Source organism: Muscardinus avellanarius (assembly GCF_963383645.1).
Source record: "Muscardinus avellanarius genome assembly, chromosome: 8".
In the NCBI taxonomy this organism is placed as follows: Eukaryota; Metazoa; Chordata; class Mammalia; order Rodentia; family Gliridae; genus Muscardinus; species Muscardinus avellanarius.
The window spans coordinates 18072701-18097461 of NC_137794.1; the positions used below are offsets into that span (position 1 = coordinate 18072701).

The 24761-nt window shown below is 37.3% G+C and overlaps 1 protein-coding gene across 3 annotated transcripts in view; it reads left to right on the top strand.

The window, feature by feature from the left end:
• PHF3 (PHD finger protein 3) overlaps positions 1–13327 on the top strand; it is a gene marked incomplete at both ends in the record, with an annotated part of 93687 nt that extends 80360 nt beyond the window's left edge. For all 3 annotated transcript variants that reach the window (XM_080699735.1, XM_080699733.1, XM_080699734.1), the window contains 3 exons: positions 6000–6089; positions 10802–10997; positions 11214–13327. In XM_080699735.1, the coding sequence (XP_080555861.1) occupies positions 6000–6089; positions 10802–10997; positions 11214–13327 (2400 nt within the window). The remainder of the gene's footprint in view (positions 1–5999; positions 6090–10801; positions 10998–11213) is intronic.
• Between the last annotated feature and the right edge of the window lie 11434 nt (positions 13328–24761).

Sequence of the window (24761 nt, forward strand, 5' to 3'; positions counted from 1 at the left end):
CAGAATAACATGTGTGTTTCTGAAAGCAGTAAACAGGGAAACAGCATACTGTTATTAATAAAAACTATTAATAATGATCTTGGGCCAGCTGTAGTGGTGCTTGCTTATAATCCCAGCATTTGGGAGGCTGAGACAGAAATTGCAGTTCATAGGCAACGTCAGCTACTTATTGAGGCCCTTTGCAACTCAGACCCCATTTCAAAATAAAGAAATAGGGCTGGGGGTGTAGCTCGGAGGTAGAATGCCCCTGACATTCCTTTTACTGTTAAAAAAAAGAAAAAAAAGATCTTGGGCTGGGTTTGGTGGCGTATTGGCTGTTGGGAAGTTGAGACAGGAGGATTGAAGGTTCGAAGCCAATCTCATCAACTTAGCAAGCTTCTCAGGAACTTAGACCCTATTTCAAAATAAAATAATAAAATATGACTGAGGGTATATATATTGCTCATAGGTGAAAAGCTCCTGGATTTCATTCCCAATACCACAAAAAAAAACCAAGTAAATAAATAAATAGGGTTTGATATGTAGATTGGAGGTAGAATATTCCTAGGTTGGACATGGTGATCCATGCCTATAATTTCAGTATTTGAGAGCTTGAGATGGGAGGATTGCAGGTTCAAGGCATCTACTTAGCAAGGCCCTCAGCAATTTAGTGAGACCCTGTTTCAAAATAAAAAATAGAGCTTGGAGGTGTAAAAAAAAAACCTCTGGATTCAATCCCCAGTACAAATTAATAATAATGATCCTTAAGCAGTCCAATTAATGGAATTATAAATTTCCAAATGGATTTATAGAATTGTAGAGAACTACTCTAAAATTTTTAAACCCATATGTCCTCTACTCTTTCCAAATTATACCTTATTATGTCAGAGAATTAAAAGTCAATGAGCATGAGCCGGGCGTGGTGGCGCAAGCTTGTAATCCCTGCGGTTGGGAGGCGGAGACAGGAGGATCGCGCAGGTTCGAAGCCAATTTCTCTGGCTTAAGAGACCCTGTTTCCAAATAAAATATAAAAAATGGGTCTGGGAGTGTAGCCCGGAGGTAGAAGGGTTACACCCCCAGTACCACCAAAAAAAAAAAAAAAAGTCAATAAGCACGAATATCAAGTTCATCTTTAAATATAGACTTACATAAAAGGTTGACATACTTATGGTTTTAAGTATTAGCGAGGCAGGAAAAATTGTTCATAGTTGCTGGTTTTATACCTGAGGGAGCAGGAAGAAACGATTATATAATGATTGTGGAAAATAAGCAGCAGTAGCATCATAATATGGTGATTGGTGACAAAGTATGATATTTTTTCAACTATTTTGAACAAAACGTGTTTTGTGTGAAAAAGGAAATCAAATCAGTACACATGTACTGTATTTATGTAGAGATTATATTTTGTTGTTGTATTTATATCTAATATTAACCTTTTTCATTCATTCTCTGTCTGCTGGCTAAAAACTCAAAGTTTTTAAACTTTATATTATTTCAAATTCTCAATCTGCTGACTAAAATCACGAAGTTTTTTTTTTTAAACTTTGTTATTTCAAAAAGCCTAATAAATCACATGCCTGTTCTTTGTAGGCCACATAAACTTTTCTTTTGATTAGTTTGAAATCAGTTTAATCTAATGTTGCTTTTCTGATGTTGATCCATTTGTTTAGCAGTTGTGTTTTTGATTAATGTAATTTTTAACCTTACAGTTTGCTTGATAAAAATATTTTAGAAAGATGAATTTTATAGAAGAAAAATTAAATAGATAAATTATTATATTCTCTTTAAAAAGAATCTATTTAGAAAATTAGTCTTTGATAGATCATGGTGAAGATAATTTAAATGTAGAATCAGATCCTAAATTATGAAACCCTTTTGCTTTTAAACAAAATTGTAATTTTTTTTTCCTGAGTCACAGTGTCTTTGTGGTTGCTCCACCTCTGCTTTTGGTTTTTTTAGTTTGATTGGAACTAAAATCCCAAGTAAAATATTTAAAGAATTAATGATTTAAATAAACTTAATTGAATTTAATATCAGTTATTTTTTTCTCAGGCGCGCGCGCGTGTGTGTGTGTGTGTGTGTGTGTGTGTGTGTGTGTGTGTGTGTGTGTTTTACTGATTATTGAGCTCAGGGTCATTATACCTCTGAGCTGTTTTAATTTTTGCTTTGAAACAAGGTCTTGCTAGTGTCTTGATAACTTGTTGGCTCCCCTCAAACCTGCGATACTCCTGTCTCACCCTCCCAAAAAGTGTGATTAATAGGGATTTGCCACAATGCCCTTTTCTCAGTCTTTATAGAAAAAAAATTTAGTACTATAATGAGTAAAATTTAAATATTCTTAGCCAGTCATGATGGTACACACCTGTAATCTCAGTACTTGGGAGGCTGAGACAGGAAGATTGTGGATTTGTGGATAGCCTTTGCTACTTAGCGAGGCTTTCTGCAAATTAGTGAGACCCTATTTCAAAATAAAGAATTAAGGACTTCCGGGAAGATGGCGACCGAGAAAAGCAAGGCTTAAGAGCCCCGCTAACAACCAATCTCCATTACCACAAAATCAGCGCCTTTCATAGCCAGAAAACACCATCACCAGAGAAACAAAAAAATCACCAGGCTCCAGAGAGGAGGGGGAATCAGAACGGAGCTCAGAGCCACAGAGGAGATACGCCGGCCTCACACCCGAGGATGCGGCAGCAGCACCTTACTGCCAGCGGCAGCGGCGAGTTCACCGGACAGCTATGGCTACAGACCAACGCACTCAATAGCCTACCATGCTCCAGAGAGAAGCGGTGGACAGCGAGCTGAGGTGAGCTGCTGCAGAACAGCCGGGCAGGATTCGGCAGATTTTTCAGCGCAGGGAGTATCTAAAGCTCCCAGTGACTGAGCTCAGCACACGCTGCAGGGACTCAGAGTGGAGCTCAAAAACAGAGAAGAAATACGCCAGCCTCACGGCCGAGGGTGTGACAGCGGTGCCATATTGCCACCGGCAGCAGCAGCAGCAAATTCACCGAGTCTACTACAGCTCCATCAGCGCACTCAACAACGAGTCAAATTGCGGGCCCCAGGGGAGAAATCCCAGTACTTCACTCCCAGGACCTTGACCCAGAGGGGGAGTGGCGGTGGTAGAGATATTACACCATAGGAGAACGCCCATCCTGGCACCCCCCATAGACTAAAGCAGCCTCTATCGACTCCCTGGGTCTGAGACTCTGTGATACAACCCAGTAAAGGAGTAGTGGGGTCTGAGATACCACAGACTCGAGATCCAGAGCACCTTAAGTGAAGTCGTAGTGACCCAGGGAAGAACCAAGAGAAGGCACAAACTTCCGAAATCATGGGAAAGAGGAATAACAATGGAACAATGAATGCCCACAACCCCACAACATCAGAACCCGATAAAACAGAAAATCAGAGATTTCTAGAAGATCAAATCAGGAAAGTAACTGTAGAAATAATAGAGGTGTTTCGAAAAGAATTCAGAGAGAGCCAAAAAGAGATAAAGGATGCAATTAATGAAGTAAAGGCCTCAATTCAAAGTACAACCAACCGATTAAACCATATGGAGAATAGAAACTCGCTCTTAGAAGATAATCAATCCAAAAATGAACGCATAGTTTCTAATCTAGAAAAAAATATCGGACAGCAGGAATCTGACATTGAAGAAATATGGGCCCATTTTAAGAGAGCTAACCTAAGAATAATTGGAATAGAGGAGGGAAAAGAAGGTAACACCAAAGGGATCAACAATCTCTTCAAGGAAGTAATAGCAGAAAATTTTCCAAATATAGAGCAAGAGGTCGATACACAGGTCCAGGAAACTTACAGAACTCCCTTTAGACAGGATCAGAGAAGAGGATCCCCATGCCACATAATTGTCAAAATGACCAATGTGGAAGCCAAGCAGAGAATCTTAAAGGCAACAAAAACAAAGGGCCAAGTGACATTCAGAGGCAAACCAATTAGAATCACTCCAGACTTCCCAAACCAAGTCATGAGAGCCAGAAGGACTTGGAGTAACATATTCCAAACTCTGAAAGAAAACAACTTCCAGCCAAACATTTCCTACCCAGAAAAACTTTCTATCAAATTAGATGGAGAAATAAGAAGCTTCCACGTCAAACAGAAACTGAAGGAATTTATGTCTTCAAAACCAGCGCTAGAGAAAATACTCAAAGAGATTAACTACAAAGAAGAAATAGGTAATACACACCAGAACCAGAGAAATAAGATTTTCCATCCAACAGACAACTAAGATTGGTTATCTGTGGAGATTCATTATTTATGTTAGTCTTTTACCTATCTCTAAATTGTATTGTTTGCTTTTATTGTTGCTATTTTTAGGATTTCTAGCTGGAATATTCATATACCTTCAGATATAGCATTTGGAAATATTTTTATCCCATTCTATCAGTAACTTTTAACTCTGTTTACATTGTCTTTGGATATACGATTTTTTTTTTATTTTTTAGGGAGTTTGTATACCCTTTTGTTGCCTGTGCCATTGAAATCATATCCAAGAAATCACTGCCAATTTCAGTGTTGTGAGGTTTTATGACCCAGATTTTCTCCTAAAAGTTTATAGTCTTAAGATTTATATTTAGGTCTTTTATCTATTTTGAGTTAATATTTGTATATAGGATTAGTTAAGGGTCCAATTTCATTCTTTTTCATGTAATTATTTTTCAACAATATTTAGTTAAGATTATTATTTCCTCCACCAAATGTTCGTGGAAACCTTGTCAAAAACAACTTGACAATATATGGAAGAATTTAGCTCTAGGCTTTTATTTAACTCCAGTGGTTTGTATATCTGCCTTTATAACAGTACTACACTGTTTCAATTATTGTAGCTTTATATAGTTTGAAATCAGAAAATATACATCTTCTAGCTTTGTTCTTTTTCGAGATCGTTTTGGGTATGTAGAGTCCATATTCCATATTAGGATAGATTTTTTTTCTGAAAAATAAATATATAAATATATGATAGTTTCACCTAAAAAAAAGAGTGAAAAAAATATTCTCTGGTAAGAAAGAAAGCAAAAAGAAATATTGAAATGTTATCTTTAAGTTATCAAAAGCTTGGTATCAGACAAATGAAACTGTTATGTGAGATTATCATTTTTAATTTTGGATAAATTGCTATAATACTAGATGTCAACAACTAAGCCAAGCATGGGAAGGAGGGATGGGGAGAGAATGGCGTGGGGATCGGGTTGGGGCTGATTGGGCGATGTGTGCATGTATGTCTACAAAAGTTTTTTTGTATCCCACTATGATGTATGAATACAGTACACCAATAAAAAATTAAAAAAGAAAAACAAAATAAAGAATTAAAAAATTGGGCTGGGGATATAGGTTGGAGGTAGAATCCTACTGGGTTCAATACCTAGTACCACATATAATGTTTTACATTTTCTTTATTGATTTAAGTATAGTTATATGTTTTTGGGAAGATTGTAATTTTTAAGAAATGGTTTTATTATTATGTTACTCTCCTCTGCAAAAATATACTCTGTAATTAAATTGGATAACCTCCAAAGTTCAGCTGTCAATCATTAAGGAATACCCCTGCCTTCTTCCACCAAAACCAAAAAACCTGGGGGAGGGCCTCCTGTAAATATTTTGAAATGTGTTATGGTCTTCCTGGATTGTTAATGTGGTATACTTGTCATTGCTTTCAGTTCTTGTGCCTGTCTGTCCTGTCATGATCTAAGACTCTTACTTAGCTGCATTTTAGGCATCATCCATTTAGAATGGCATTTGAGATAAAGCCTAATTGCTGTCACTGTATTATATTGTTTTTTGATACATTTTATTTACTTTTATGTATATGTATGGAGAAAGTGCTAGGAATGAAATCCAGCTAAAAACATGTTCTGCCACTGAGCTATACCCTGAGCTTTATTTGTTTTTATTACCATGTCAAATTGGTCTTAAGTTTAAATTGTGTGAATTACGAATGTTTTAATAAATATATTCTGTGTATATTGATTGCTTTCATTTTTTTTTTTAAATCACAGGATCTACCAGATAGTATTCAAGTAGGTGGCAGGATATCACCTCAGACAGTTTGGGATTATGTGGAAAAAATAAAAGCATCAGGAACTAAGGTGAGGAAAACAATTTTTTAATATTAGCATGAGAAAATGTTCGCAAAATAAACTACTCAGAGTTCTTATGTAAGGATGTACAATCTCTTGGGAAAGGGAACCAATACAAATTTTAAATGTAGGTAACATATCTCTTTACAATTAAAGCCATTTAGCCAGGTGTGGTGGCACATGCTTGTAATCCCAACATTTGTGAAGCTGAGACTGGAGGATTGCGGTTCGCGGACAGCCTCACCTACTTAGGCCCTATGCAACACAGTGAGACCCTGTTTCAAATAAAGAATAAAAAATTCTGAGAGTTTAGCTTGGAGAAGCAATGCCACTTGGGTTCCATCCTAGTACCGAAAAAAGAATAAAAATTAAAGCCATTTCGCTAAGGCTCAAACAGCTTTTAAGTTTATCCCTTTTAAAATTTCTGCTTTTGTAGTATGCTTTCTCTGTTGCTTCTGTCAACTATTTAGAAGAAATGTTTTAGAATAAGATGGGTATGGTGGCACATGCCTACAATTCCTGTGCTTGGAAGGTTGAGACAGTAGGGTCGCAGGTTCCAGGCCAGTCTAATTAACTTAGTGAGACCCTGTCTCATAAGTACTATAGTTCCAGAGGTATAAAATGTCCCTGGGTTCAGCCTACATTACCAAAAAAACAAAAAACAAAAAAAAAAAAGGAAAAATGCTTTAGAAAAAGTATTGATATCTGGAAATCTGCCTTGCTTCAGTTATAGACATTTGTTTTAATTAGGTCATAGCTAAGCATTTGCAGTAAAGAAATGAAAAGTCACAGTGGCTCAAACAATGCAAAAGTTTATTTTTCTCTTAGGTTGGCTGGTCAGTTGTTCAGGATGGCTAAGTGGCTTTGTTTTTTGTTTTTTTCTCATGATTTTATTATTTTTAGGAGTGTTACTATTACTAGTCCAACATGGTCAGAACTGACTCCTCATCACCAAATGAGAACTGCCTGTCTGGGTAGAACCCAGAGTGATAGTCATCACTTTATTTTCCTTAATTCCATTAGCCAGAATTTAGTTATATGGCCACACATGTAGTGTCAAGAGAAGCTGGAAATAATAATATTTTTTTGAATGATCATGTGCTCAGCTAAAAGTTAAAGTCTTACTAGCTGTAAGTGAAAAGGAGATTAGTTTTGGAATATAATTATTAGCCTCTATCATGATCTGTCATGATCTTATTTTTTTCCCTTTTATTTATATATCATAACATTTTCTAAACTCACAGAAGAGTACTACCCAGAAATAATTTAATCAGTGGGAGAATTGTTTTTTCCTCCAAAGGATCTGATCATCCCTAGCATATTAACATGCATTCAATAAATAAATCTTGAGTAAATAAATATTATTTGTTGCCTTTTTTTCATGAAAGTTTGTTAGCCAGGTGTGTTAGCACACGCCTGTAATCTCAGCATTTGGGAGGCTGAAACAGGAGGATCTGGGTTTCAGGCCAGCCTCAAGTACTACTTAGTGAGGCCCTTTGCAACTCAGTGAGACCCGGTTTCAAAATAAAGAATAAAAAATAGGGCTGGGGGTGTAGCTTGGAGATAGAACGCACTGGGTTCCACCCCCAGTACTGGGGGGAAAAAAAGAGAGAGAGAGAGAGAGAGAAAAAAAAGAAAGTTTGTAGTTTTCCTTTGGAGTGATCCAAAATGATTAATCTTAAACTGAAAGGAATTTTTTTTTTCACAGACTTTAGAATTTATATTGATACAGTTAAAATACAAGTATGCTTTTGGGACAATATAGAGAAGTTACTACAATTATTTGCTCTCATTTTTTCATGGTGATAAAAACAAAGAATATTATTTTTAGACATTTTGGGAATCACTCTGGAATCTACCCATATTACTTCCGAATACTTTGGTGCTTCCAACTTTAACTGATCTAAACATTATGATAGTTGTTACTAATACAGATTATCTTTTTGTGTTTATGTGTGTGTGTGCTACTGGGGATTGAACCCAGGGGCATTCTACCTCCAAGCTATACCACCAGTCCTACTTTTTATTCTTTTTTCTTTTTTTGGCAGTACTGGGGATTTAACTTAGGAGCACTCTTCCTCCAAGCATACCCCAGCCCTACTATTTATTTATTTATTTATTTATTTATTTATTTATTTATTTAAATTTTTTGTGGTACTGGGGATTGAATCCAGGGCCATTCTACCTCTGAGTTACATCCCCAACCCCATTTTTTATTCTTTATTTTGAAACAGGGTCTCACTAAGTTGTGGAGGGCCTCACTAATTAGCTGAGGCTGACCATGAACCTGCTATTCTCCTGTCTCAGTCTCCCAAGTACTTTTTTTTTCTTTTCTTTATTTTGAAAACAGGGTCATATTAAGTTGAGAAGGAACTCACTAAGTAGCAGAGGCAGGCCACAAACCAGCAATTCTCTGTCTCAGCCTCCCAAGTACTGGGATTAAAAGCTTGCACCACCACACTTGACAGATTGAGTATCCTTTATCTGAAATGTTTGAGACCAGAAGTATTTCAGATTTTGGATGAGGAGGATGGGAATATTTGCATATAAATAATGAGATATCTTGGGAATGTCTAACCACAAAATTTATTTGTGTTTCATATATATCTCATATATATAACCTAAAGGTAATTTCATACAATATTTTTAGGTTGCCTCTTTTTTTTCTCCATGCAACCTTTTTTTTTTTTTTTTTTTCTTTATTATTCCGGTACTAGGGATGGAACCCAGGAGCATTTTTACCTCCAAATTACACCCCCAGCCCTATTTTTTTTTTTATCCCTTTTATTTTATTTACTTACTTACTTATTTATATTTGGAGATACTGGGGTTCCTGGAAACCCTTCTACCTCCAGGCTGCACTCCCAGACCCATTTTATAGTTTTATTTGGAAACAAGGTCTCTTAAGCCAGAGAGGCTGGCTTCGAACCAGAGCGATCCTCCTGTCTCCGCCTCCCAAGCATGGGGATTACAAGTATGCGCCACCATGCCCACCTGGCAGTCCTTTTAATTTTGAAATAGGGTCTCACTGAGTTGCAAAGTGCCTCACTAGTAACTGAGGCTGTCCCTGAACTGCGATCCTCCAGTCTCCGCCTCCTGAATGTTGGGATTACACAAGCGTGCGCCACCATACTTGGCTCTTTTGCAGTCAGTCTTTATTATTGCAGTGTTCACATATTCATATCAAGTGCATAGAACTTATATTTGCCTTTTATATAACACTATTTTTAAATAACTACACAAATTTCTTAAATCTCACTTTCAGCTCTGTTTTTTAAAATTCTCCATGATTGCCTCTGTTTTGACTGTACTGTTGGCATTCAATGAGCAGATTTTGGGGTGTTTCAGATTTTCAGTTTTCAGATTAGGGGTGTGTAATCTATGTATATATGACTTTTAAATCTAAAATCATGTAGTTAAAATGATAGATATTTGCCAGGCATGGTGGTTTATGCTTGTAATCCCTGCGCTTGGGAGCGCAGGTTCGAAGCCAGCTAGCTGTGCTGGCTTAAGAGACTCTGTTTCCAAATAAAAATATAAAATAGGTGTGGGAGTTTAGCCCAGAGGTAGAAAGGCTTCCAGGAACTCCAGTACCACCCCCCCCCAAAAAAAAGCTAGATATTTTACATAATTTTACATATTAACTACCTCAGTTAATATCAGATGATGACTATCTTTTCTATCTGAAACAAATGCAAGAAACAGACAAGAAGGAAAGTTCCTGAGTAAGGCAAATGATTTATAAAATTTAAGGTCTTTTCACCTAGATTCTCTATTCCTAAATGCAGGCTTGTAAACTGGATTATCAGTAGAATTGAGTGTTCAGGCAATTTGCTTTTTGGGGTTTAAGTTTCATATAGTTAGCCATGGTTCAAAAATATTAATGGAAAATTCTGGAAATTATTCATAAGTTTTAAATTATATGTCATTCTGAGTAGTGTGATGAAATTTTCCTCCATTGTGCTCCATCTCACCCAGGATGTTAGTCATCCCATTGTCCAGTGCACCTAGGAATCATACTGGTGTGCTACCCATCTATTAGACACTTAGTAACCATCTTGATTGTCTGATTGAATGTCACAACATTGCAACACTTGTATTCACATAACCCTCATTAGTAATGACTTCAAAACACAAGAGTGTTTTGAAACACTGGCAATTTGATTATTATGTTTTATTATTATTGATAATCTTTTACTGAGGCTAATTTTATAAATTATCTTAGGTATGTACCTATGGGTAAAATATAGAGTATATATAGGGTTTAGTACTGTTTGCATTTCCAAGATCCACTGCGTGTCTTGGAACATAACCCCACAGGTAAGAGGGGACTATTGTGTAAGTACTTAGTGGAATTGGAGGTGGTGATGGTAGGTACTATTAAATTCACAGTGTACCAAAAACATAGATAACTTTCTGGAGCTTATAACATTGGAAATCAGAGTACAGTACAGACAGCAAAGACTTGGATTTCCATATCACCTCTGCCACTGACACTTGTGTTAGTTTAAACAAATTTATTAATCATTGTGATACTGCATTTCTTATGGAATGCTTTCAGGTAAAACAAATCCATCAGTGGATCAACAGGGATCTTAATGGTTCTTCTTAGTATCCTTATCTGTATTTAAGTTGGTAAACTTAACAATCATAAAATTCAGTGGATTACTGCTAGTTGAGAAATAGTACTTAAAACAACTATTTGTTATTTTCTTGAATAGGAAATTTGTGTGGTTCGCTTTATGCCAGTAACTGAAGAAGATCAAATTTCTTATGCTTTGCTGTTTGCATACTTCAGTAGCAGAAAGCGCTATGGAGTAGCTGCTAACAACATGAAGCAGGTTAAAGATATGTATCTTATTCCTTTGGGTGCTGCAGATAAAATTCCACATCCTCTTGTGCCTTTTGACGGACCTGGTAGGTATACCTTTTAACATTAAAATAAGATTGAAATAAAGTGGGAAGTGGGACCCAGAGTAAAAAGAATGACCTTTCTTTCTTGGGATCTAATCATCTAGGGATGGCTTGACAGGGCTAGGCATATACTTGGAAACTTGTAATAAATTAGGTGCAGAATTTTACCATTTTATGTAATGACTGAAAATGACTGTTGATGTTTTTTATTTTGTACAGGGCTTGAGCTGCATAGACCTAATCTATTGTTAGGTTTAATTATTCGTCAAAAGCTGAAGCGGCAGCATAGTGCTAGTGCTGGCACTAGTCATATAGCAGAGGCTCCTGAAAGTGTACCTACAGTCTTGCCGCCTGAGAAAAAAAGCAAAGTAGAAACTTCTACTGAAGAAGCTCCAGAGGAAGAAAATGATTTTTTTAATTCCTTTACAACTGTATTACATAAACAGAGAAATAAGCCTCAGCAAATACTCCAGGAAGACCTTCCGACAGCAGTTGAACCTTTACTGGAAGTCACCAAACAAGAGCCACCAAAACCGTTAAGATTCCTTCCTGGGGTATTGATTGGCTGGGAAAATCAACCTTCTACTCTAGAATTGGCGAATAAACCTCTTCCTGTGGATGATATACTTCAGAGCCTTTTGGGTACCACTGGTCAAGTATATGAGCAGACTCAGTCAATGTTAGAACAAAGCACTCCCAAAGAAATTCCATTTATAAATGAGCAAACTAATCCAGAAGCAGAAAAAATAGATAAAGTAGAAGTAACTGATGGTGAAGCCAGGGAGGTAAAAGTTAAAGTAGATCTTTCAGAATCTACAGGTAATTCAGTAGGAGTAGAAGAAACATCATTAATAGGATCCTCTTCCATTTCTCCGGGGCCTTTAACAAGTCTTAGTCTCAGAGGTAAACCACCAGATGTTTCTACAGAAGCATTTTTAACAAATTTATCAATTCAGTCAAAACAAGAAGAAAGTGTGGAGAGTAAAGAGAAAACATTAAAAAGACAGCTGCTCCAAGATCAAGAGGATAATTTACAAGATAATCAGACTTCTAATAGTTCTCCATGCAGATCTAACATAGGAAAAGGAAACACTGATGGTAATGTGGGTTGCAGTGAAAATCTTGGTAATACAACAAGGTCCCCACAGTTTATCAATCTGAAAAGGGATCCTAGACAAGCAGCAGGACGGAGCCAACAGGTAACAGCTCCAGAAGGCAAAGATGGAGATAGTTGCCGAAATGGAGAAAAACACACCTTACCTGGCCAATCACACAATAAGGAGCACTTAACAGAACAAAGCAACGTGGAGGAAAAGTTGTCTTCTGAGGAGAATATCTCATGTGTTCAGCAGAATGATAACTCAAAGGCTGCACAAAACTCACCCTCAGTAGAAAACATATCTTCCCAAACAGAACAGGCAAAACCCTCACAGGACGAGATTTTAACACAAAATATTGAAACTGTGCACCCATTTAGAAGAGGAACAGCTGCAACACCATCTCATTTTGAAGTTGGAAATGCATGCCCATCAGAATTTCCTTCCAAAAGCATCAATTTTACTTCTAGAAGCACCAGCCCCAGAACAAGTGCAAACTTTTCGCCAATGAGGCCACAGCAGTCCACCCTTCAGCATCTCAAGTCTACCCCACCTGGATTTCCATTTCCAGGGCCTCCTAATTTTCCTCCCCAAAGCATGTTTGGATTTCCTCCACATTTGCCACCTCCACTGCTTTCCCCTCCAGCCTTTGGCTTTGCTCAAAATCCCATGGTTCCCTGGCCACCCGTTGTTCATCTCCCAGGCCAACCACAACGTATGGTAGCTCCCCTTTCACAAGCATCAAGGTATATAAGCCCACAAAATTTTTACCAGGTTAAAGACATTCGGAGACCAGAAAGGCGTCATAGTGACCCTTGGGGTAGTAGTAGGCAAGACCAACAACTGGATAGGCCATTTAGTAGAGGTAAAGGGGACCGCCAGAGATTTTATAGTGATTCACACCATTTAAAAAGAGAGCGACATGAAAAGGAATGGGAGCAAGACTCTGAACGGCACAGACGCAGAGACAGAAGCCAAGACAAGGACAGAGACAGGAAAAGCAGGGAGGAAGGGCACAAAGATAAAGAGAGGGCACGGTTATCACATGATCGAGGAGCAGATGGAAAAGTAAACAGAGATAGCAGGAATGTAGACAAGAAACCAGACAAACCTAAAGGCGAAGACCATGAAAAGGACAAAGAACGGGAGAAGAGTAAACATAGAGAAGGGGAAAAGGACAGAGATAGGTACCACAAAGATAGGGACCACAATGACAGGGCTAAAAGCAAAAGGTAAAATGTGCAGGCTGCTCCATTACATTTCAGTAACTGTTGATGTTGTATCTTTACAGGATTGCCTGCTTAGGTTGTACCATCTTTTACACTTTACCATTGGTGGTTTGCAGAACAGTAAATTCTGTGTGGGTACAAAGTGCTCCGTGCCTGCCAGTGTTCATCATCCCTTCACACCAACTGTCCCTAGCTATAGGAATTTAATATTTTTAAAAGTTTTACATTGCTGTATATTCAAAGATTTGTTTTATTAATATGCAATAAAGGCTTAGAAATTTTAGTTTTTATTTCCTAATTGGTAAATATAGTTAACTATGGAATATATTTACTGCCTCTAGTGAATGTCCTTTATATAATGACTAATTTGAGAGTAATGTGTGCTCTGTAAGTTTGTTTTAAATTGCACTGTTTTTAAAGAAACTGTAGAGGAGCAACAAAAAAAAACCAGGCGACTTCATAATCAGATTATACTAATCTAAGTTTAGTTGAGCAGTTTTTGACTGAGACTCAGAAGTTCAAGTTTATTGCTTTAATCTGCACTCTTGGGAGTCATTTATTACCATATACTCTAGCTTTGTGGTCAGCCATTATTTTCCTTTTCATTTTTTGGCTTTTCAGAAACTTGAATACTTAAGCTTGTATATGATCTTGTGTTTTGCTATCCTTTTTACTGTAAAATGTAAATATTTTAAGGGATATTTTGATTCTAAATATGATAAAAGAATTTCTCACCTATTTTGTGTGCGTGATTTAAAATTCAGTAGTCAAAGAATTTCTTCTTTGAAGCTTTAATTACCTTTATATATTGTTCTTATTCAGCCAGGAACATCTAGACATAGCTATCTATGTCAGGCATTAGAAGAGGGTGGAAATAATTTTTTTTAATCTTAGATTGTAGGCTGAGATAAATTGTGCAGTTCTGAAAAGGCTAGGATTTAGAACTGCCAGTGAAAAACTGCAGCTGTATCCCACTTGTTTGGTATGTTTCTGAGACTTATACACCATCAAATTTTGTTATACTGACTCACTAATCATTGTATGACCATAAACATTTAAGTGAAATATGTTTTGAATATTTTTGTAAAAATGAATAATTAACCCTGATTTGTTTGTAGGACAGCTGTACAGTTTAATATGCCAGTTATACTTGAAATAGAAAGCACATGGAGGCTATTCTTAATCCAAATCTAGATATAATTGCACCCTAAAATATGTGCTGTTTTGATGGCTATAATTTAAAGCAGTAGCTACCAAATGTTGCTGAGATAAAAGAAAAAAAGAGAGAAATGAGAGAGAAACCAGTATTTTTGCCTACCTATACCAATAAAGAAAAATATAATTAGACAAAATTAAGAAGATTGTTTTTCTAAAGAATAGGGTTGAATATGTTTTGAAACTGAATTAGGTTTGCTATTTTCACTGAAAAGAGGAAATTCAGAATCATTTTGTCTAATTCACAGTTTGCAGCACTTTTTTTTCCATCCTTACCCTCTGAAATTTATTATCATGAAAGTTCTAAAATGGAGGACTTTTATTTAAATAAAGCCTGTTTAATGTTGGTCTACTTTTTTTTGGAAAATTAACTTGGTAGGGGAAAAAAATGTCCCCAAACAAAAAAAAAGTTGATCATTCATCTTTTGCATTATTATGAAGGAATCACTGGCAAGGATTTACAAAGACCTAAACTAAAAAATACTAATGTGTTTTTTAAATCAGTTGTGTATGATGCTAGCAAAATCTAATTTTACTGAAATGTCTAGATGCTTTAGTAATTGTGACACCAGATTTTTTTCCCTCTAAAGTACAAGTGAAATAGGTTGTTTGGATGGAAGAGAAGGCCTTAAATCATGTTTGAACACCTCTTAGCTAAGAGTTCCTTGAACATACTGTGATCCTTACTCTAATATTAATCTCTTGAATATTGGTACAAGTTCTAAAATTAGGCAAGGCTTAAATATTGTTTCTATTAATGATGGCCATTTCTTGGGTTACAGGGCAACAAAACGTTAGAACCAAGTTTGTATATGTTGTGGTGCTGGGGATTGAACCTATGGCCTCATGCTAGGCAAGCATCTACCACTAAGCTATATTCATAGCCCCAAATCAGATCTTTTAACCCTTGGTCGACTGAAATACTGTGGAGATCAGGGAAAACTGTATAAACTCTGTGAGAGTTTTCTTGTGAGGAGAAAAAGGGAAAATAAGTTTTTATTGTGTATATTTCACTTTTTTGTGTGTGCTTGTGGTACTGAGGATTGAACCCAGGGGCATTCTACCTTTGAGTTACACCCCCAGCAAAAAAAAATTATTATTATTATTATTTTTTTAAAGGATCTCACTAATTTGCGGAGAGCCTCATTAAGGCTAAGCTCACTAAGCTGAGGCTGGTTGTGAACCTGCAATCCTGTCTCAACCTCCCAAGTACTAGGATTACAAGAATCCACCACCACACCTGGTTTATGTTTCACCTTTTAGTTTTTTTTGTTATAAGGAAATTTTGTTCATTAAAAGAAGTTTGGCATTAAAAAAAAAAAAATCCTAAGACAGCTGGTATACCTCTGTAAAGTGAAATGTACCAGAATGTCTCAGTGCCTTTAATGCTCACCTCTTGTAATCCTTGTGGCAGGAAGAAAGCTTTGGTGATCCCTTGATGTGCCAAGCCTTTTTTGAGCACTTTAAATAAAGCAAGGTTTACTTAAAGTGCTCAAAAAGTACTGAAGAAATGGGAAATTACGAAAGCTGCCTAGCAGTTAGACTGCTGTTGTCAGAGCTGGAATCCTAGCTAAGTTCTGATTTTTTTCCAAAACCCATTTACTGGGCCATTGTGCTCTGAGAATTGAAAAACGAGAGAGGAGAAAACCTGATGTTTTCATACACCTTTCACAGCCCCCTTTCTCTGCATTTTGCCAACCTGTCTGAAATTCTGCACGGAACAACCCGGCTCCTCAAAGTGGGCAGGAAGACATAATCCAAAGGTTGTGGGTTCTTTTGTATAAAACTTTCAGAATTCTGTTTCTCTAGTCCTCTTAGTTTTCTCTTGCTATCTGTGACACATCTCACAAAACCACACAAATTTACTATCTTGCTTTCTGTAGATTGGAAGTCTGGTGTAGATTTCATGGAGTAAAATCAAGATGAAGCAAAGTGCCTGCCTTTCCTGGAGGCTTTAGGAGAGAATCTATGTTCCTGCTTCTAGCTTCCAGAGGCCCATCCTTTTTCTGGGCTCATGAATCTTCTGTTAAAAGCCAGAAAACCTGAAGTTTCATCTTATGTTAATCCCTGAACCTCCAAGGTGGTTCCCTCTTCCACTCCTAAGGACCCTTTTGATTACAGTATCCCACCCAGAAGGCCCAGGATAATCTTGTTAAAATTAACACAAAACTAGTTCCTTTTTGCCATTTAACTGTCACAGGAGTTTCATTGATTATGATATAGAAATCTTTTGGTGACCATTCTACTTTGAATTGTTAATTGTGGCTTAGTTGTTAATAAACTACTGTTACTTTTTTGAGTTTTAGAATATCTAAAGCCATAGTAAATAATACCAACAATAGAGAAGGATTGATTCTGAGCCCCTAGAGTATTTTTTAATAAGTTTATACTTGTATGACAGAAAAAATAGCCTGTGCTAATGTAAAACTGCTTAACAGGTTTTATTTAGCTCCTAGGTTTTTTTTTTTTTTTTTTTAACTTGGGCGTGTGAGTATATATTTTCTTATTGGTGCATTGTAGTCATACATCTGGAGTACAAGATGGTAGAGGCATCCATACACGCATCACCCAATTAGCCCTTACCCAGTTCCAGCTCCTACTTGTTTAATAGTGGTATTTTTAAAGTATGAATCAAGCCAGACATGATGGTGCATACCTGTGATCCTAGTACTTGGGAGGTTGAAACAGGAAGACCTCAGTTTCAAAACCAGCCTTATCTGGCTTTAATGAGCAAAACCAGCTTGGCAACTTAAAAAAAAAAATTAACAGCTGTGAGTGTAGCTTGGAGATAGTATGCCCCTGGGTTCGATCTCCAGCCCCACAAAATAAACAAAAGTATGAGTCATATATATGCACAGAAAGCTTGATGACCAGGTCTTAGTGAACGCTGGGCGTGGTAGTGCAGGCTTGTAATTCCCGTGCTTGGGAGGCGGAGACAGGAGGATCACACAGGTTGAAGCCAGCCTCAGCTGACTTAAGAGACCGTTTCCAAATAAAAATATAAAATGCAGGTCTGGGAGTGTATCCCGGAGTAGAAGGGCTTCCAGGAACCCCAGTACCACCAAAAAAAAAAAAAAAAAAAACAGCCTTTTTATTTATTTATTTTTTGCAGTACTGGGAATGGAACCCAGGGGCATTCTACCTCTGAGAGACACCCCCAGCCCTAATTTTTTTATTCTCTATTTTTAAAATGATGTCACAGAGTTGTGAAGGGCCTTGCTAAGTAGCTGCGGCTGTCTGTAAACCACGATCCTCCTGTCAGCCTCCCAAATTCTGGGATTACAAGCATGAGCCACCACACCCTGCAAAAATTAATTGAATCCACTTTTTTTTTTGGTTGTTGTTTTTGCAGTACTAGAGATGGAACCCAGAGGCATTCTACCTCCAAGCTATGCCCCTAGCCCTAATTTTTTGTTCTTTACTTTGAAACAAGGTCTCAGTTGCTAAGTAGCTGAGGCTGTCTGTGAACCGGGATCCTCCTGTCTCAGCCCCCCAAAAGCTGGGATTACAAGCATCACCACCACTCCCAGCTAAACAGCCTTAACTTTAATATCTGGACGTACCAGTTGTACTCTTTCCACCTTCTCAGATCCTTCTAAGACAGTGGTCTCGTTACTAATTGCACCAGTATTGGGAATGGCCTAGGAAGATTTGAGAAAGCTATGATTATTAATATATTTCAAAAATAATTGTGTCAAAATGGTGGCAGACCTGGAGAGAGAAAGGCTTGGCTTTGGTCAGGAAGCAAACAGCTATTGAAACTTAGACTGACTTAGCTACATGTAATTAGCAAGTCAATAGGAGAGGAGAACTAGGCCTTTCTCTATCTGAAGACAGATCTACATGATAAGCCAGCTAAGATGGTAGGAGGGATCTTATACACCTCGCCACACTTTATTGGGGGAGGTACCTTACAGGGACATTCACTACGTCAGAATCACATAAATAAGATGGAGGTCATGGGTATAAAAAGTTCAGTCCACATGTGATCCCTTTGGTGTATTCATTTCCAGTCACCCCCTCATACCATTTTGGCATGGGGCTGTATTTCTATTTTCTGTATTTCTATCTTTCTAATAAACTTCTTTAAATCTTCAGCAACTGTCCAAGCTAGGCATATTTATTCTTAGCTTAGGACAAGAACCCGCAGTAATTTTCTGTTTTTGGTCCTTTTGGGTTTTGTTATGGGTTGGGGGAAACGTGTCTGGGACCCTAGCGGGGGGTCCCCGGGACCAGTTTCCCCACAACCACATTCTCCCAATCCGTAACACTAATTACTGATAATTTACAAAAAACATGATTTCTACTTTCCAAAACAAATCTTAAGTGAAATTTGTACTGCTTTATAAAAGATGCTGAACACCTCATTACATATTTCATAAAGCATTTTGATAATTCTTGTATAGAGGAAGAAGAGTGAATTGAAAACAGTATTGGATCAGTAGCTAGAAGTGTCTTAAAAGATGAGAGTCTAGTCTTATTTTAATGTTTTATTTTAATAGTGAACAGTCATTGGAAGAAACCCCAGCATATGTACTTAAAGGAAAGTGAATCTAATATAACTCCAAATATCTCTGCCTTAATTTTTCTATGAAATGAATATATGTGTCAACCCAGGCTGTCTTAGAAATTTTTCTTGGCCGGGCATGGTGGCATACGCTTGTAATCCCAGCATTCGGAGTACCAGTATTGGGAATGGCTTAGGAAGATTTGAGAGAGCTCTGATTATTAATAGATATATTTCAGAAATAATTGTGTCAAAATGGCAGACCTGGAGAGAGAAAGGCTTGGCTTGGTCAGGAAGCAAACAGCTATTGAAACTTAGATTGACTTAGCTAAAAGTAATTAGCAAGTCAATAGAGGGGAACTAGGCCTTTCTCTGTCTAAATACAGATCTACATGATTAGATAAGCTAGCTAGGATGGGAGGAGGGGTCGACCTTCCTGAAAGGAGACACCTTGCCACACCTTGCTGGGGGAGGTACCTTACAGAGATGTTCACTAGTCAGAATTACATAAACAAGATGGAGGTCATGGGTATAAAAAGTCTGGTCCATGTGCTGTATCTTTGGGGTGGTGAATTGGCTTGGACCACCCCTCCCCCAATGCCTTTCTGGCATGGGGCTGTAACTATCTTATGTATTTATATCTTTTTAATAAACTTCTTTAAATCTTCAGCAAGTGTCCGAGCTATGTATACTTATCCTTAGCTCAGAACAAGAACCTGCGGTTTTTCTGTTTTGCTGGTTTTGGTTTGGTTTGTTGTGGTTTGAGGGAAATTGTGTCCAGAACCCTAACGGGTCCTCGGGGACAGTTTCCCCAAAACCATAACATTCCCACATCAGAACATTTGGGAGGTAGGGACTGGAGGAACACAGTTCGCAGACAGCCTCAGCTACTTAGCCAGGCCCTTCGCAACTCACTGATATCCTGTTTCAAAAAAAGACTAAAAACTAGGGCTGGGGTTATCTCGGAGGTACAATGCCTCTGGGTTCTATCCCCAGTACCAAGTGTACACGCACACAAAATGTTTCTTATTTTAACAAATTTTGTCTAAAATTACTTTCAGGAACTTTTTCCCCATTGCTGGTATTAGGGATGAAAGTCAGGCATTTATCTGTGAACTACATCCCCATATATTTTTTATGTTTGAATATATTAAGAAAATACAGCTTCACACAAATTATTGTTGGTAAAGATGATTTTGGATCCCCTAAGAAGATCTAATGTTATTCTCCGGGGTACTTGGACCAAAAGCACATGGATCATGAGAGGACGTGTGATCTGATTCGGTGGGGGTGCTGTTCACACAGTTTCCTTGAAGCTATTGGACCTTTCCATAGAAAAGCTTTCTTGGATTCACACATGAGATGTCTATTTTTAAAGGGGTCAATTAACAGCTACTGAAAAGAGTTTCTTTAGAGCATTTATTCCTGTGGTCTCAGTATCTAAAATTCATTGCGATTATAAATGAGTCAGTTTTTTTTCTTGCAGTACTGGGGATGGAACCCAGGGGCATTCTACCTCAGAGCTACACCCTCTGCCCTACTTTTTATTTTTGAAACAGGGCCTCACTAAGTAGCTGAGGCTGTCCGCGAACCCAGTCTCAGCCTCCCAAATGCTGGGATTTACAAGTATGTACCACCACGCCCAGCTTATTATTTGTAAAGCAGATATTGGTGGAGTTTTCTAAAGTGAGTTTTGTTTAAAAACAAAACTAAGGCAATGTGCAGAGATTCTCCAAGTCTGCCTTACATTCTATTCTCACTTCATGGTGTTAGTAGGAACAGTATGTCTGGAACTGGTACTGAAGTTCTTTGGTCTTAGGTTCTTCCAGGAATGTATAGTTTTCTCACTGGATTGGAGTGGTTAAAATAATAAGACAAAATCACCGTAATAAATGATAAATTATTTAGCAGGGTGCAATTGTGCAAGCCTTTAATTTCAGTACTTGAGAGGCTGAGATATGAGGATCACAGGCTCAAGGCAGCCTCAGCAGCTTAGCAAGACCCTGTTTTAAAATGAAAAGGGCTGGGGTCTACCTTAGAGGCAGAGTGCCTCTGGATTCAATCTCAAGTACCCCCCCCAAATATATATATATATATATATATATATATATATATATATATATATATATATATATATATCCCATTGTATATGCTGGAATATGCATAGACATTAAGAACTTATCCCTTAATTTATGTAACTTCTCCATTGTCAGATAATTATATTTTTTTCTCTCAAACTTTACCTATTCCTCTCTTCCTTATAAATTCAGGTATTCTACCTGTTAGTGTCTAACCACTACCTGGTAGCAAATTGTCATAAGTTGAAAATACAGTGACTAAAACAACCTTCTAGTCCGCATTGGTGGCCTGGGAGTGTGAGGTAGAAATGCTGGTCATAATTACATCAACCCTCTAGGAAAAATGTACTTTCTCAATCTTTTGATAGTTCATGAAATAGCAGGACAGCTAGATTAAGTACATTCAGAACCTGTTTTATGCCCTATCTTGAGTTAATGTAGATTTGAAAACAAATGTGAAGTTTAATTTTTTAAAATTTGGTCAGTTACATAGGTTTAGAATCAAGTGGCTCTGCAAGATTTGTAAACAAAAGCAGTGATGTTCAGTAGTAATCTTGAGAAACAATCATTTAATTCTTTTTGCTATTTCTTACGGCAGTTGCCTTCATAGATATAAAGTGACCATGCATGCAGTATTTTTAAAGTTATGGAGAATAGTATCTATTGGTGTCAGCATAATAAATTTTAAAATTTAGCTCATGAGCCCAGTCTCTCACCTTTCTTGCATTAATGCACTCATTTTTGGTTTAAGTCCATATTCAAGTTTTACATTGTTGGAATCATATATTCATGATGGTGAGACAAATAGTATATTGTAGTTACATTTTGTTATATAATTTGTATCTTTCTTTCCTTAGCAACTTTGCTTTTTTATATTTTTTTGTACCTATCAAGTGAACTAATAGAGTTTAAACTTTAAAATCAATTATTGCTGGGCAGAGTGGTACATGCCTGTAATCCCAGTACTCGAGAGGTTCACAGCCAGCCTCAGCAAGTAATGAGACTCAGTGACCCTGTTTCAAGTGAAAAAAAAAAAAAAAGGTCTAGGGTGTAGGTTGGAGGTAGAATGCTCCTGAGTTCAATCCCCAGTACCACACTAAAGTTTTAAAAATCAACATTTTTACAGATGGTAGATGTAGAAAAAGCAACCAACACCTCTTTATCTCTAATTTAAAAGTTTATTGAAAATGATATGTTACTGCTTAAACTATTGGAGGTAAACATAAATATTTGGCTCCTCAGTTTATAATTTGACTAATGACTACCAAAATAACTATATGTGCGTGTATTTTATACATTAAAATCTCTAGCATTTATGTATTTAGTTGTATTCATCTCCATCATGAACATTGTATCCTTCTGATTTGGTTAACTCAATTTTTCTTTTATCCTGAAAAAATACATCTTTAATTTTGCCAACAAAGTCTCTCTTAAAAATCTCTTGAGTAACAATATTTACCTTTCTACCATATTCAAAGCCTCCTAAATAAAAAGTACCATCATAGTTTAGAGCAACAAACTTTTTGTATGGGTCAATGTCTTCAGAAAGAATTAGACTGCTGTCCAGGTAGACCTTGATAAGAGTTTGGTTTTGAATTACAACAACATGGTGCCATTTCTTACAACAGAATGTGACTTTGCTAGAGCTCATAGACACAGAGACACTTTCCCCTAAGTTAACTGCTATTTTCAAGGTTTTATTATAAAGACCAATTGCTAGAAAGTCATCATCTTCATTTTGAGCTTTTCCTATCCATATAATTAAGCCTTCTGTTTCAGTAGTACTGAAATTTAAGGATACAGTTGTTAACTGAAGGTTTCTCATTTCGTAATTTGGATCGGTGTATTTAATGTATGAATTACCCATAAATTTTGCAGTTGAAAATGAAGTTTTGTTTTCACAGTACCTTCCCATCCAACCCAAAGTACACAGACAGCTGTAAGAAAACGATTGGCTAGGTATACAGAGAGACTGGTGGAGACAAAGATGGTTCAGACAGTACACAGGCTGGTTACATGTACTTCCTGCCCAACTTGGTGAACATTTACAAGAAAAAGCTGTTCCGTTTACTGTGCATTTCCCCCCATTTCTGCACTTGTTATACCCACAGGCTGTTCCATCACAGTCACCTACATTAGAACCACCTTTTGCCCCTAATTCAGTTAATTGTAATTCTTGGTCATTTATAACAACTTCCCGAACACAACCTTGAAAACCTACAGGTTCATTTGCAATAGCCATGGGATTTACAAGATTTAAGGAGGAGACACCTCCAATATAAAAGTCCGTATTTGTGTCCAGGGATTTTGCTTTCGCAGAGGTTCTTCCTGTTGTCACATTTATCCCATCGAGATCGAGGTAGCCTTCAGTTCCAACTCTTCCTGCTTTAATCATGTGCCAAGTACTTCCATTAGTAGTTACTTTTTGGAGAGTTTCTAGAATGATAGTTCTGTCACCAAGATTGTAGCGTAATTGGACAGAACCATTTATCAGAGAAAGACATAAAAAATCACCTGTAAAGGAAGAAAAATGAATAAAATGCTTTTCCATGAACAACTTTTGCTCTTTGTGGCCACCAGAATGAGTTTGGGTTTGGTGTGGGGAGGAAACATTCTTGAGCACAATGATGTCAGGGAATTTTAATTTCCACTTAGAGATTAAAACATTCACATGCATTCATACACATCTTGTATTCTTTCATTTGTTCAGCAGTTGGCCACATAAACTTTTTTTTAGTTGCATGTAGTTATCACTAACAAAATGTATTAGATCAAAATGAAATTTTTAAGTTAAGAGTGAACATGGGCAAATACAGGACTTGAATATTTTCTTCCAAACCATTGGATCCCTTTTTGACAAGAGATTAGGAAGGCAGGCAAGGAAAAGGCAGTGAAAGCCATTAATAGTTGTGCTATGAAAAACTCTGATATGTTCTCCAATGCTTCCCTTGCCTTCCAGTTTTCCCCACAAGTACACACAAGTATATGAGTTTCAGAACTTGAGATTCCCACTTGTCTGTCTGAAAGACACCTTAAATTCCAAAGTTATCTACTTGGGAATTTCCTCCCATAAACCTGGCCTCTTCCAGTCTTCCAAAATTCAATGAGTCACTCCCTTATCCTTCCAGTTCTTGAAGCTACAGACTAAGGTGCAATCTTGATACTATCCTCCCTTCTCCCCACACCCAATCTATATCATAAGGTAAGTCTTATGACTTTATTAATAGCATCATGGCTCACTATAAACATGCTCAATTCTGTCTACTTTTCTCTTACCACCTTAGGTGCATTTACTGTTATCTGTAGTTTGATCTGTTGTCAGGGCCTGTCCACTCAGCTGTTGATGGGGTAGATAGGCTCTGCATTTTGGCTGACTTCTCTCCCTTCTCTTCCAATTCCTCCATCTCCAACAACACTGACATCATTGGAGTGTTATCCTCCTGCACCAGAGCCTTTGTGCGTGTTGTTTTCTTGGACCACTCCTCCGTCCCATCCAGCTTCAGTTCATCTTCAAGGCCTCAGATCAAAACCCAGTTCCTCAAAGAAGACTTCCTTAATTTCTAAGAGTTGGTCAGGTTATTTTTGTATGTTTTGTTTTCTATCATGCCTTAATATCACCAGATTTTCTTCCTCCACAATAC